The following is a 13,755-nucleotide window of genomic DNA, read 5'->3' on the forward strand; positions in this document are numbered from 1 at the left end:
TTGTTCCAAGCACCTCCGCAGATTTACCAGAATGTGCTTTGTGGTATTGAGGCATAGTAGAAAAGCAATCAAACTGACTTCACTGTCCTGTACCTAGCATAACCCAGATATTACCATTATGTCAGTTATCTTCACGACCAGGAATGCTAAACATATCATCCATTTACTATACCAAGCACTTACCTCATTTATCTATTTGCTTGTAATATAAGATTAATATTACTTTTCTTAAAAAAATAAAAAATGCTATTGGTAGTTGCATGCTTGGAAGCATGAAATATTTGTTATATTTCTTCCCAGTCATTTTAGTACATTTGTTTAGTGTAGTTGATGATGACAGATTAGATTTACATCACTGAAAAGGTAAGCTTAGACCAACCAAACTTTTCTTTGAAAATGTTGATACATTAAAACTACATTTTGAAAGCAGGTAACAATTTAATCTATTTAATCTGTTGTGCTGTATTTTCTCATTTAAAGTGGTGTAGCCTCACTGTTAATAGCCAAGCATTGACAAAATTGTCCTCCTTTAAACTCCTTTATACAGACTGTAACAAGTGGCTTTAATCAGTGAACTGAATGTTTACTGAGAAAAACTCCTGTAAAACTAGACAGTACTGTTATCTTAGCTGATTGCATCTGCTAGCACTGATAATCTATAATGCTCGCACAACTCTGTCTCACCCAACTGTGTTCTTTGCCCACATTTCTTATTCTTAGAGGTCTCATTTGTTCACTCACTTTGGCTTTGTCTGTTAATTTTGTAAAACAGTTGATTTTACTGGCCCCTTCTCCTTCTACCCTATAAGATTAGACTACCCTGCATTATCTCACTTCTGACCAAGAAATCTATGTTTCAACATTAATAATAAAAAACTTTATTTATGTATTACTTTTCATTCTAATTCAAAATTAAATGATTTACACAGAAAAGACTAATTGCTTATGTGATTATGTTGTAGGTTGCATTACTGAAATAACACATTACTACAAATTATACATTGTAATAGAAAAATACAATATGCTTATATGGTCATGGTAACAGTTCACTACTCGGTGAGCACATAGTTCTGCAGAATTGCTACTGTTCTTTCCTCCCTCATTGTTTAATTTGCTTGTTCATTACTGGCAGTTTTACTTAACAGGCACAAAATCAACACTTTCAGACAGGCAGTTGTTTTCATTTGCCTTTTATTAGGTTGATTTAATTTTGCGAAGTACGACGCAAAACAATGACTGTGAATGTATATTGTTTTCATATATATTTTTTCAAACATACCTAGATGTGTAAAAATGTGTAAACGTGTAAAAGTGCAATCATGAGGAATACGATGCCTCATGCAGTGCCTGTTCTTGCCATGCGGTGGCAGTTGAGCTAGCCCGTCTACGTCCGTGAAGTGTTGGCGATAATAGTGTTTTTCTACTGGTGGAAACCTTAGAATAAAATGTAGTCTACCTTAGTTGTAATGCTGAACCTTACAGAGAACCCTAGTTGCTTGTATAAAAAAAATAACCACGACATGTCAATGACCGAAATACCGTAAAATTAATATTATGGCAGAACGTGGTTAAATGCGATCTACAGTGTTGTAACCTATTAATAAAGCAGCTGGAGTCTAGTTTTGTATGAATCAGAAACAAAGGCTTTTCCACGAACTTTTACCAGACGTTCACGTCAGAGTAAGAGAGTTTTCTAAGGGGTGGGTGGAAGCAGAGGGCACAGTCAGGGGGTGTGCTTGCGTGTGTAGGGGCGGACTTTTCCGAGGCCAGGCACGGTGTACGCGACGAGAAGCGCAGCCAAGTCACACTCTACGTCATACCTTTTCGAGGGCAACTGTGGTGACCACTCTGCTTCTGCCTTTTGTACATGTCTAGCGATTTTCTGCCGCCTTTCACTTGTTAAATTGACGTCGGGCCTTTCTTTTAAATCGTGTGATAGCTTCTTTCTGTCAAGAGTTGTGTTGGTACCGTCGTTTGACTTGGAAGTAGGACTGTCAACAATAAAGCGATCCTTCCCGATGCTTCATTTTAAACCTCCACTTCAGCTAACCGTGGTAAGTAGCTCAAAGATCTCACACAACACTGAATTACTGTAACTCATCTCGCATTCGTAGCCCGTGTTGCTTTCAAAGTGATAGGCTATACTGTTACATAGTGTATCTGTCTGTATCGTAAAAGGCAACATTAATGTATTCGTGTATTGTTGTCTGGTCTCCGTCGTCCCTCTTCGGTCTGTACATAAAGTTCGACAGCATGTCGCGAGCAAAGCCAAAGCTAGACTTTGCTTATACAGCTGATGGTATGATAATGTGATTAAGACAAATTTGTGTTGTTTATTAAGTTTTTATTAGCTTTTGAGGCTGACTTGCTAAACCAGTGTGCCCAATTGACGTTGAAGATGTGTAATGCATTGAAGATTTTGCATTATACAGTTAGGTCGTGTGTTTCTGTTATAATAGTAGTCTGAAGGAAGGTTACTACGGTCCTTTTTAATAAAGCAAGTAAGCCTCTTGGTTCGTCAACAACTTATCGAGCCGTTGGAACACTGATACTCTTTTAATCAGAAAGCCTACTTGGGTGTCGCTTTTTCCCCAGCCTACACGTCTTCTAAACGTACTGCCACTTTTTATTATAACTCTCTCTCTCTCTCTCTCTCTCTCTCTCTCTCTCTCTCTCTCTCTCTCAGTGTTTGCTAACTCTGAACTAATGAGGGATCAATGCTCACATAACATAATGTGTCAAACTTCGATTATATTCAATTTGGCGTTACCTTTAGTGGTTGATTGAAAAAATACCCAGTGACCAGTTCCCCCTGTTAGCAATATGTTAAATTTAGCCTTCATGTTAGAAAGGCCTATAGGTAAAGAGTCGTGTTAGGGTGAGCACCTGCTCTATAGTTTCTGTATTCAGCCCCTACATAATCAGATGAAAGTCTGCAGACTGCAGAGTATAGTCTGCTAGGTATGAAATGTGCATGAGTGTATGAATTTGATATTTCTATAATATGTGAAACTACTGGCCTGTTAGAATGTCTTATGACATTGGAAAAAAAAGTGAAATCTACAGCTACTCTTTTTGCAGTACTTTTTGAGTCTTCTTGTGAAGCAAAGTCCAAAGGACGATCACATGCATGCATTCTCTGTCTCGTTCTCTCTCTCAATCTCTCTCTCTCTTTCACTCACACACACACACACACACACACACACACACACACATTCAAGCACATAGTAAATTCAGTAAGGATCAAGGTCCAGTTAGGTCTGCTAGTGAATGTTCACATTAAACTATATTGCAGTCACTGCTTTTATTCAGGTTGCTTAACTGATTACTCTCATTCTTACATCATTTAATAGTATATGTTATACAAGAAAACTACATTGTAGATTTTCCATGGATATCTACATACTTCCATGGATATCCTCTGGAAGGGGCCTTTCAACCTCATGTAGCATGTGAATGTGGAGCTATGCATGGTGTGTGTGTGTGTGTGTGTGTGTGTGTGTGTGTGTGTGTGTGTGTGTGTGTGTGTATTCTGGCTCTGTAGTAAAACCCTAGCCTGGTGATGCTGGATGGGCCAAGCATGTATTACCAAGCCTAAGTGGCATGCAGCAAGCAAGGTCATTTAAGTTAATGCAGGAGACGTGGGCAGATTTCACATCTCAAGTTGCTGTATTCAGTTAGTGCAGTGGAATACAGAGAATTCCTGAGGTGAACACGGCCATGTACCGTTGCTTCATTGTGGTGTTAGAAGTGTCCCTTTGTGCTGTTTGTATGTGCTCAAGATGCATACAAACTCTTTATTTTGCAGTCTTTCTGCAAACACTTTCATATTTAAACTGCAATGGGAAAGTTACAGTTAATGAAAACAGATTATTGAAGGCAAATTTCCAGTTTCCTTTTGCATTTTATAATACAATGCAGCATATTATTAATTTGCTTAAGATATACTAATTAGCAGTCAGAAACCTGTAGTCTATGCCTGTAGTCTTTTCATTAATAATTTCTGACTGGAGTATAGGTAAATATGTGGTAATTCTTTGGAAATTATGAGAACTTGATTACTAGACTCTATTTTTGAGTAAGTCTTCATTAGTACTGGTTTGATTATATTTTTCAGAGTGACAGTGTCTTACACCCCCACATACTGCATGAAGCTTTTGGGCCCTCTGGTCAAACCGGTTTGAAAAGCGTCCTTCTCTATGCCAGCATTTAACTTGCTTTAGCAGCACTGAACACTGGAGTTCTGGGTGTTTTAGTCTCCTTTATACTGCATTCACTGTTTTAAAGCATTATTTTAGGGCAGCATTCAGAGCTGTGTATGGGGGGAAAAGGCAGATTTGGCTCTGGAGACTTTAAGTGCCCTTCCGTCTCAATGCCGGATTCTTCTCTCTTGGCTCTATGTTTGGGGTCCTCTCTTTCAAAAAGCGTGTCGCCTTTGTAAAGCATGTGAGAATCTCAGTATACGTTTGAAACGCAAGGAAGTGGAGCCCTGCTCCGAGAGCCGTGCGATACAGTAGTTCTGCCACATTCCTTACGCTCTGGGCTTTTATGTGAGTTCTCTTGTTGCCTGTGCTGACGTAAAGCCGGGCTGCAGGCTGCATGCTGCTGCCTCGCTGCACATGTGTGTGACACCCACGCAGCCCTGGCTGCTCAGGGTGGCTACCATGCACCGACCCTTCATTCGTGCTGGCCATGACCATGAGCATGGCTGGGACACTGCAGCACACATTAAGGGAAAGTGTGAGTTGCAGAATGAGTCAATGTGATGGCTCGTCTCACGCTCTGCTCTACTCGGCTTGGATATGAGAGGTGGCATGTAGCTTCATCTGCTTGCTCCCAGACCAGAGCTTATTTTGCCTGGTCATTGCTGTTTGTTGTTGATGTTTTGCTCAGCACAGAGAAAGATATGTGGGTAAAGCAGAGGATTCTACAGCCTCAAGGGGTTTTGTCCTCATTTTGTTTAAAAAATCAGTGTTTATATTAAAGTGAAATCGTGCAGATATTTGTGTATTGTAAGTGATATGATCATTAAAAGCTACTTGTCTGTGCAACATCTGATTTCTATTTTTGTATTCCAGTATTGGCCTGATGAGATAATTGCAGTCATAGTAGCTTATTTCTCCTTATTTACACAGCTTGCTTATACTACAGTGGTGTCTTTTTTTGTATAATGCCAAACTGCTGCCGGACCTCTGCTGTGCCATAAATGTGTCATTTGGTGTGCCTCTCTCCCTTTGTATTGCTCACTATCTGTATCTCTCTGTCTGTCTCGTTCTTTCTCTGTCTCTCTTTCCCTCTTTTTCTCTCTCTGTGTCCCTCCACTCTCTCCTCTCCTGCTCGTGCTCAGTATTATTGAGCCTTCGTCAGGAGGGCCCACACAAATGACACCCCGTCTTTGTGCCATCAAGTGCCGTGACAAAGCACGCTGAGTAAGTACAGAGGCCAGGCGGAGAGGAGGATGAACATGTATTATGTGCCTGTAATGATACTGTAAGATGACACCAGACAGTGCGCTGCTTCTCTCTCTCTCTCTCTCTCTCTCTCTCTCTTTCTTCCCTCTCTCTTTCTCTCCCTTCCTTCTCATCATTTTCTCTGCCTGTCATTCTTTATCTTTGTTGTTCTCCTCCCAGCTGTCCTGCATTTAACACAGTAATGTATGTGCTATTACATGTAGACAGAAGAATTTTTGTTTGACTGTCCTAGCTGTCTGTGGTTGTGGCCTGACACATTTTCCTCATGGAACTGACCATAGAACTGCGAGCTATGCATGTACGCATGTGTGTTAGCGCGCATGTATGTTAGTGCGCGCGCGTGTGTACGGGTATGCGTGCATGCACGAGTGTGCAAGTGTGCTTGCGTGTGTGTGAATCCGTACCCTCAGGACCTGAAATAGCACAGCGCAGGGGTGAGGGGGAGGGGAAGACAGAAGCACAGGCATGGAAACGTGCAGATCCTGTTACAGGATCATAATATCACTGAAAACCCAGCACTCACTCTCTCACTCACTCGCTCCCTTGCTCACTCCCTCTCTTGCTCCCTCTTTCACTTGCCCCCTCACTTACACCTTCACTCACTCACTCCTCTTGCTCACTCACTTACATGCTCAATCCCTGTTTCCATCCTCAGCCTAGCTCTCTTCTGCTTCTTCACCTGCATGCAAACTTATGGATGTTATCCATCTCATTCGGTCCCTCGTGAAGTTTCTGTTGTCTGTTTGGTTAGTACAGAGTGTCCCGCCAGCCTAGCAGCTGTGCTGCGTTTCCAAGCCTCTGCTCTGATAGCCCTGTGTTCTCCTGTCCTAAGGCCTCAGCCTTGGTTTTACAGTAATTCTGGAGTTATCCTGTGCTCAGTTTCATGCACTTAGCTACTGGCAGGGGCCGTAGCAAGGAAGCGAGCCATGGCTAAGCCGCACTTTTAAAACTGTGCTGTAAAAACGGAGCCTTTGCCAACCATTTTACAACAACCTTAAAAACAGAGGAAAAGGGAAAGAATGAGATCTCTTTTGATGTAGAGTTTTTTTCTCTGTCCACCGAGAGATTTTTTTGCATGGGCCAGGGGGGTTTGAAACAGGGTCATTGCTTAGCACTGGTGCATTAGCAGTGGAGAAGCAGTGGGTCGTGTGTTCCTGCCTGTCTCTGTGTGTGTGGGAACAGCGTGTGCTGAGTGAGGCTGGAACACGCTGCTCACCACCTCTTTCTCTCCTCTGGCTCCTCCTGTTGGATCTCTATGTGCTCCGTCAGGGGCAGTAGGTGACAGCTGCACTGTTTCACCCAAGACCAGCTTCCCTTTCCCAAATCCAAGTCATCCAAGCTACTTAACTTGCACCAACACATTAGGATCGTTGTTAACCAGACTAGCCTCAGCTATTCTCCTCTGCTCTGCTGGTAACCTTTCACCTCAAAGATGGAGGGAAGAGGATGGAGGGCTGGGGGAGCAGGGCAATGAGACGGAGGGAGAAGGGGGAGAGGAATGTGGAGGGTGGGGTAGTAGGGGCGTTTGAATGCTACAGACAGTGCTCTCCACTCCCCAGTGTGAGTCACAAGGACCCGTCCAGCCGCCCTGACATTCCTCTAAAGCTCTCCTTAATAACTAAAAACAAGGATTCTGAGTGTATTCATAGTGTGTGTGTGTGTGTGTGTGTGTGTGTGTGTGTGTGTGTGTGTGTGTGTGTGTGTGTATATGTGTGTGTGTGTGTGTGTGTGTGTGTATAAAATGTATTTATTTACTATGTATTCATTTTACTTGATGATCACAGACATGAAACACACTAGTCTGAATGCAAAGCAAATTTGGAAAAAAGTGGGGCAAGACAGAAAAGGAAAAGGCCATTACATTTCAGCATATCACCTCACTGTGAGTCTTTAATTTGCCAGGAGAAAATAACTGCCATATATCTGGATCACACTCCATCTTCACTGTTCCCACTGTAGTGTCCCTGTCTGCTCAGGTGGTCGCATCAACGGGAAGTCAAGGCCGCACTTTGTTTAGTCTCAGTTAATTCTACACCCATAGACTTCTTTTAAATGGTGTTTTCCCTCCTTGAACTGATGAACGTGAAAAAAATAATTACACTGTCTAATATTGACTGTTCCAAAGCTCTTTTTGACAATTTTACTAATTTCCTCTCACCGTTACTCTTTCAGGGGTATTATTGTGTTTTGTGCATATTCTATTTCACCTTCTAAACAAAGCTTTTATCAACAGCAGCAATGGAAGAGCTGTGTGAAAATGTTTTTGAATGACACCATTCACACCTTACCTCTTGCTTTTCGAACAAGGTGCTTAGCATTTTCTTTTCCTTAGCGGTGATATGCCTTGTCCAGTACTAAGTGATGGACTAGTGAATTATTCTGTGGGCGCCATGGTTTCCTACTTTTCCTAGTCTCCCTCTCTCTCTCTCTCTCTCTCTCTCTCTTTCTCTCTCTCTGTGGCCATGACTAGACTGCTTCGCTAAAGAGCCAAAAGCTCTATTAGGACAGAATATATTTGTTTCTACCTTTTGCCATTCATGACAATATTGAACAGTTTGGTATTAGAGTATTTGACAGAGTTAGGACACTTCATACTGTCTGAGTAGTGTGTGAGTGGGAGTTCTATAAATATTATGGCCAAAAAAGTTCATAGCAGTTTGTGTCACACTGTGTTGTAGGCAGGACATTTAAAACAACAGCAGAAGCTACAGTGCTGAACGTTGGATGATGATTCTTATTTGACATTTGTCACATTATTTCCTGGTATTATTTCATTGACAAATAAAATACAAATACATTGTTTACTTGTCAGTAGCTTGTTGCTTTTCTGTGCGTGTAAATGGCATACTCTGGAACTTGCATGCTCTGTCAGAAGACCTAACTTGTTTTTCTCTCCAACACACATTTTTTGGATTCAAATCCTTTGCCTCAGAAGCTGTACACGAGAAGAAAAGAAACATTTATTTTTTTGCTTTAACTTCCCTTGGCCCCTCCTTCTCTCTCTTCTCTCCCTCCTCACTCCCTCCTCTACCTCTTTGTCATCTCTTTGGGTGGATTCCCAGCTGACTGTGTTTGTCATGGTAACAGGCAGCGAGGCAACAGGCCCAGCCACTTGCACTTCCTGACTGAGTGGAAATGCCTGGCAGAGCTGCGGCTGCGCGCTGTTCGTGTGTGTGTGTGTGTGTGTGTGTGTGTGTGTGTGTGTGGGCACGCATGCGTGTGTGTGTAAGCGCGCACACAGGGCCAGGGTGCATGAAGCTGTCAGCCTGGATTAGGTTCAAGCACACTGCAATGCTGCCTACTGCTACTGGGCTTCACTTTATGGTAATGAGGAGAGGCCTCAGGAACAGTCTTCTTTCTCGATCTGTCTCTCGCTGGCGCTCTCTTCCCCTCTCTCCTTCCTCCTCTGCATTCATTTCTCTTCTTGCCTCCCCCTCTGTGTCTCCTTATCTTTGTCTTTTGGCTTAGATAACAGTATTCATAGTTGTTTTCCTTTTTGTTTCATTTATCACATGTTTATTTTGACATTAGGAGAAAGTGTTATTTAACACATATTTAACTCCATGTAAAATTTTTGAGAGCAGTGTGAGTGAGATTGATCTCAAGGGCAGGGTACTGCACACTGACCATCACATTATTTCACTATGGAATCCATATTTTCTGAATCTAGGACATAATCTGAAACTTCAGATTCATAATTTGTTCATAGCACATATGAATTAAAGTAAAAATATGCTGTTAAAATCAAATAGAAAAAAAGCATAGAAAATTACGCATCATTTGTGTACTATGTATAAAATTCACAGGAACTGATTTTGAGCTGAAGGATTAAATCTTTTCATATTTTTGTAATAAAACTGAGGATTGATAGAATATAATATGGAGCTGTTCCACATCCCTCCATATTTCAGTACTTCAGTTCTCAGTCTTTTATTCAGTCTCCCTCTGTCTCTTGACACCTCCCCCCACGACTCTCACCTCCCTCTCCGTAGAACTGCGGTGACTCAGTGTAGTGTAACAACATGGCGGCCCCTGAGAGGGGTTGTAAATCTGAGGTCTCGTCCACCGGTACAGTAGCCGAGAGCGCCGTTTCCCAGCGCGGGGCTTGGGAGTGGCTCGCTCTTCTCGCTGCCCCCCTCTCTCTTTCGCAGCCTGCTGCACTGTCCGCCACTCTGGCCCTTTCACCACCCCCTGAAAGCTACGATTTCATATGACACATTTGCACCGTGAGCCCTTACTGAAAGTCTGACACACATTTGCCTCCCTCCTTTTAGCAGCAGGGCTCAGGAAGGAGCAGTCAGAGCAGGATTCCTGTAATCACTCCTCCGTCGTCTGCCACTGCTGCAACGCCACTTCCCCGTCTGCTTCCCGCTGAGATATGATTTTCTTTTACACATTATAGAAAGCACGAATCTTTATATGTGGTGATAACATTCTGAGTGATTGAGCAGATTGAAGTGTTTGTGCTTTCCTAGGTGGTGGATTGCACAGAGCCTTGTCTCAGTGTTGTGTTACCTTATCTGTTTGGCACAGTTGTAACGTGAGTCGTCGTGTGCTCTTTCTTCTCTGCGGCGGCCGCACAGAGATTGTAGTGACTCTCACCCCAGTGGAAGCTCAGAATGCTAATATGATGACAGCTTGCGGGCCAATGTCATGGCAACAAAGCTACAATCTGGTAACAGAAACGGTCTTTTATTTTTAACCCAAGTCAACTTGTTGATGCTCAAACCAACTGCTGTTTGGGTTGGCTGTCTGTTTCGTTGGTCGTGTATTTTGTCCGACATGCCATGTGCCCGTTCGTAATGTTTATCTGCCTTTATTTATGATGACTTTAGTTTACGTGCCTAACAAGTTTTAACATACCATCTCATCAACTTAACACTGTGGTTCCTGAAGAAGGAGCATTTTTGCACTTTGTGGTATTTGGTCTTTATGAGTTGGCTTTTTGTGGATTTATCGTCTTGATTTCGATCAGCCATATTTTGCAAGTCTCTGTTACCTTTAACATCTTTATTATAGAAATGTGTATGTTTTATACACATTTTAAACCTCCGTGTTAGACTTTGCCTTCACTAGAACCTTGAGGGAATGTTTATATGAGCATTTCGTGCATCAAGGAAAGATTTTGGCCCGGTGTGTGATGTTCATTACTCTTTCTCACACTCTCATTCTCTCTCTCTCTTTCTCCTTCTCTGTGTGTCTCTCTTTCACTGTCTTTCTCTCTCACTCTTTCTTTCTGGTATAGATATATGTTGGGTAAAGGAGCAAAGCGGAAGCTGGATGAGGATGATGAGGGCTTGGAAGGCGAAGCGTTGGCGGTGGGGGCTGGAGCTTCAGCCGATGGCCTCTCCAAGGTTTCGTACACACTGCAGAGGCAGACCATCTTCAACATCTCTCTGATGAAGCTGTATAACCAGCGGGCGCTGGCTGAGCCCAGCCTGGAGAAGCGTGTGCTCATTAACAACATGCTGCGGCGCATCCAGGAGGAGCTCAAGCAGGAGGGCAGCCTTCGGCCGCTCCTCTTCCCTCCCTCGCCTCCAGCCGATGACCCCGTGGATGAGGGCTTCCGGGAAGCACAGCCCGCGTTCAGCGTGCTCTCTGTGGTGACGACTGCGCCACTCTCACAGCCCCCCGCACCGCTGCCCACTGCTGCTGCTCCATCGTCGTCACCATCAGCCCTGGCCGGCCACACGCCGCTGGACGCTTGCCTGACTCCAGCATCCTTACTGGAGGAGGACAGCACCGCGTTTTGCACCTCACCCTCTCCCCTCTCACCCTTGTCTCTCGAGCATGGCTCTCCCAGGCTCTCTGGCCCCGGAGCCAGCGACAGCTTCTCTTCTGCCCTGGATGAGATTGAGGAGCTCTGCCCGTCTGTGGCGGCAACTACAGCAGCGGGGCCCACTACTACCTCCCCCTCCACGCTCACAGCCACCCTCCACCTACCCCTCCAGTCCACCAGCCAGCCTGCTGGAGCCTCTGACTCAAAAGACTGCAGCAAGTCCTGCAGCCCAAAGCTGGAGGGGCTGAGCTCACTGCCCACGGAGCGTCCAGCAGTGGCTATGGTGGCTGCCGAGTCCAAAATAATGGAGACTCTTTCTCCCAGTGGCCTGGACATGAGCACTTCACCCTCCTCCTCTTCCTCAGGCTTTCTCACAGACTTGGCCTTGGATGATATCCTCTTTGCTGACATTGACACCTCCATGTATGATTTTGACCCTTGCACCTCTGCTGCAGGTGCTTCCCCCTCCAAACTGGCACCTGTGGTGACGGCTGATGACCTCCTCAAGACCCTGTCCCCTTACAGTGGGGCCGCCCCTGCTGTCAACTCCAACCAGCCTTTTAAAATGGACCTCACCGAACTGGACCACATCATGGAGGTCCTGGTAGGATCATGACCCGATATGGACAGAAAGAAGGAGATGCAAAAATAAATCAAAGAAAAAAAAATTTTGATACAAAGTGTAAAAACTGAAAACTCTGTGGGTGTTTTGTACAGTTTTTATTTTTAAGACAAGGCAGTTGTAATAATCAATGGTGATGTCACCCAGTACTACTTCTCAACACTGTGCATGCACTGTGCTTGCCTTTCCAAAAATGAACATGAAGGAACAACACTTGGCTTCTGTCAGATTTGAGTGCCTTCATCGAAAAATGACCACTCGGCAAAGTCCTTTTATTACTGTCTCTAGTTCATGTGCAAAGAAGGAGTAGCAGCTCTTTCCTCTCCTCAGCATACAGGTGCAAGATTGTGCTCCACTGGGCCCTATATTTGTGTTACTTTCATTTTCACTAAGCACAACAATTTTAAAAGAGGAACCTGGATTTAGGGGCTTCTTTAGTGTTATTGTTCTAATGCTCAAAGCTGTTTGAGCAATATTTTAATTATGTCTGTTCTAACTTAATGTCCTGACTGAACTCCCACTTTCTAACTCTAGTATGAAATGTACATGCTTTTCCCTTACTGGCTTATTTATAGCTTTTACGAATTTTGGTATGTGGTGAGCATTGGATTTACCTTCAACCAAATTCCAAACTGGTGACTTCAGGCAATAAGTGCACGTTATGATGCACATTTGTTGTATAGTTATTTTTAAGTGACAGAGAATCCTTATCCTTAGTAGGAAATAACCTAGTCAAGGCAAAATCCCTTTATACTATACCCATGCCAATAACTTCCCCATTCTTTTATGACTGGGTTTTTAGTGCTCGTTTTATTACTAAATGCGTTTTTCATTTAAATACACTACGCTGATGTTCAGGAAGTGAATCCGCACATGCTTGTTTATCCTTTCGTGTTATTGGTAGCCTGGAATTAAAGCTTTTGTTTGTTTTTTTGTATCATCTTTTCTTGTTTTTCAAACATTTTCATCCTCCACTCTCCAACGGTACGGTATACATATTGCATGCACGATTGCATTACACCTGTACAAAAGCCAGTTGTCAAATTTTAAGTGGGTTGGTTTTAGTTTATCTTATTTATGCCATTGTTGGTTGAGTTTTACTGATTGTCATCTGCTCATTCCTTCTCTCCCTGTTATCTCTCAGCTGGAATTTCTCTTCTTAGTTTTTGGCCAGTAGAGATGGTCACAAAGAGTTTTAAGGGCAAGAGCACTGGAGATTTAGAATTTAATTTATGCATATGAAACGGTTGGTATGCTGACCTGCTTTAAATTATTCCAATATATTTATCACTTAGGTTACTAAACATTGCCATCCCTTATTCCACGGTTAAAAGAGTAGTTAGCCTGTATGCAACAAATGGCAACATATGCCTTCAGCTCTGGAACTTGCTATAAACCACTGATTTTAATCAGACTGGATTGCAGGGGCTTTGAACTTTGTGTTTTCAGTTCAGTTATGATTGATCATGTCTTGTGAAAAGGGACCATTTCTCATATCAGTTGCTTAGAGTTGTAGAACCGTTCTCTTGGGAGAGGGGGTGATGACTTAGTGATAAATATAATTTCCCATCACAGATATAGTTCAAGAACATTCTGGCTTCAGAACATAGAAATACATAGGCATTATCAGACAGTGAACTGTAATACTGGTTCTTATTCAGGTGTGACCATTTCAGGTGTGGAATTTTAATTTACTTATTACAGAGAAGCCTTCAGTGGGAGTTAACAGTTTGAACAGGTGATGCCCTAGAGTGCTGGAGAGAATTCAAAACAATGATGAGCATGAGTGTGAGAGCCAAGTGGGCAATGCTATACTTTCATAATTATAATTACTGATTATTTTAAGTTGTTTGGATTTGGAGTGGTTGTTTTTGTTTTAAATT

The 13,755-nt window shown here is 43.1% G+C and overlaps 1 protein-coding gene across 8 annotated transcripts in view; it reads left to right on the plus strand.

The window, feature by feature from the left end:
* The window catches only part of sertad2b (SERTA domain containing 2b), a 25,302-nt gene extending 11,920 nt beyond the window's left edge, over positions 1–13,382 (plus strand). Inside the window, exons 1-4 of one of the 8 annotated variants that reach the window (XM_027017615.2) lie at positions 1,757–2,054; positions 5,348–5,429; positions 9,746–10,146; positions 10,717–13,382. In XM_027017615.2, coding sequence (XP_026873416.1) covers positions 10,721–11,866 — 1,146 coding nt within the window. In that variant the 5' untranslated portion in view covers positions 1,757–2,054; positions 5,348–5,429; positions 9,746–10,146; positions 10,717–10,720 and the 3' untranslated portion in view covers positions 11,867–13,382. Of the gene's footprint in view, positions 1–1,756; positions 2,055–5,347; positions 5,430–9,745; positions 10,147–10,716 lie in introns of those variants that run through there. The other 7 variants (XM_027017617.2, XM_027017619.2, XM_027017620.2 and 4 more) reach the window with 7 other exon arrangements.
* Positions 13,383–13,755: the final 373 nt, after the last annotated feature.

The sequence above is a fragment of the Electrophorus electricus genome, chromosome 11, assembly GCF_013358815.1.
Source record: "Electrophorus electricus isolate fEleEle1 chromosome 11, fEleEle1.pri, whole genome shotgun sequence".
Classification (NCBI taxonomy): Eukaryota; Metazoa; Chordata; class Actinopteri; order Gymnotiformes; family Gymnotidae; genus Electrophorus; species Electrophorus electricus.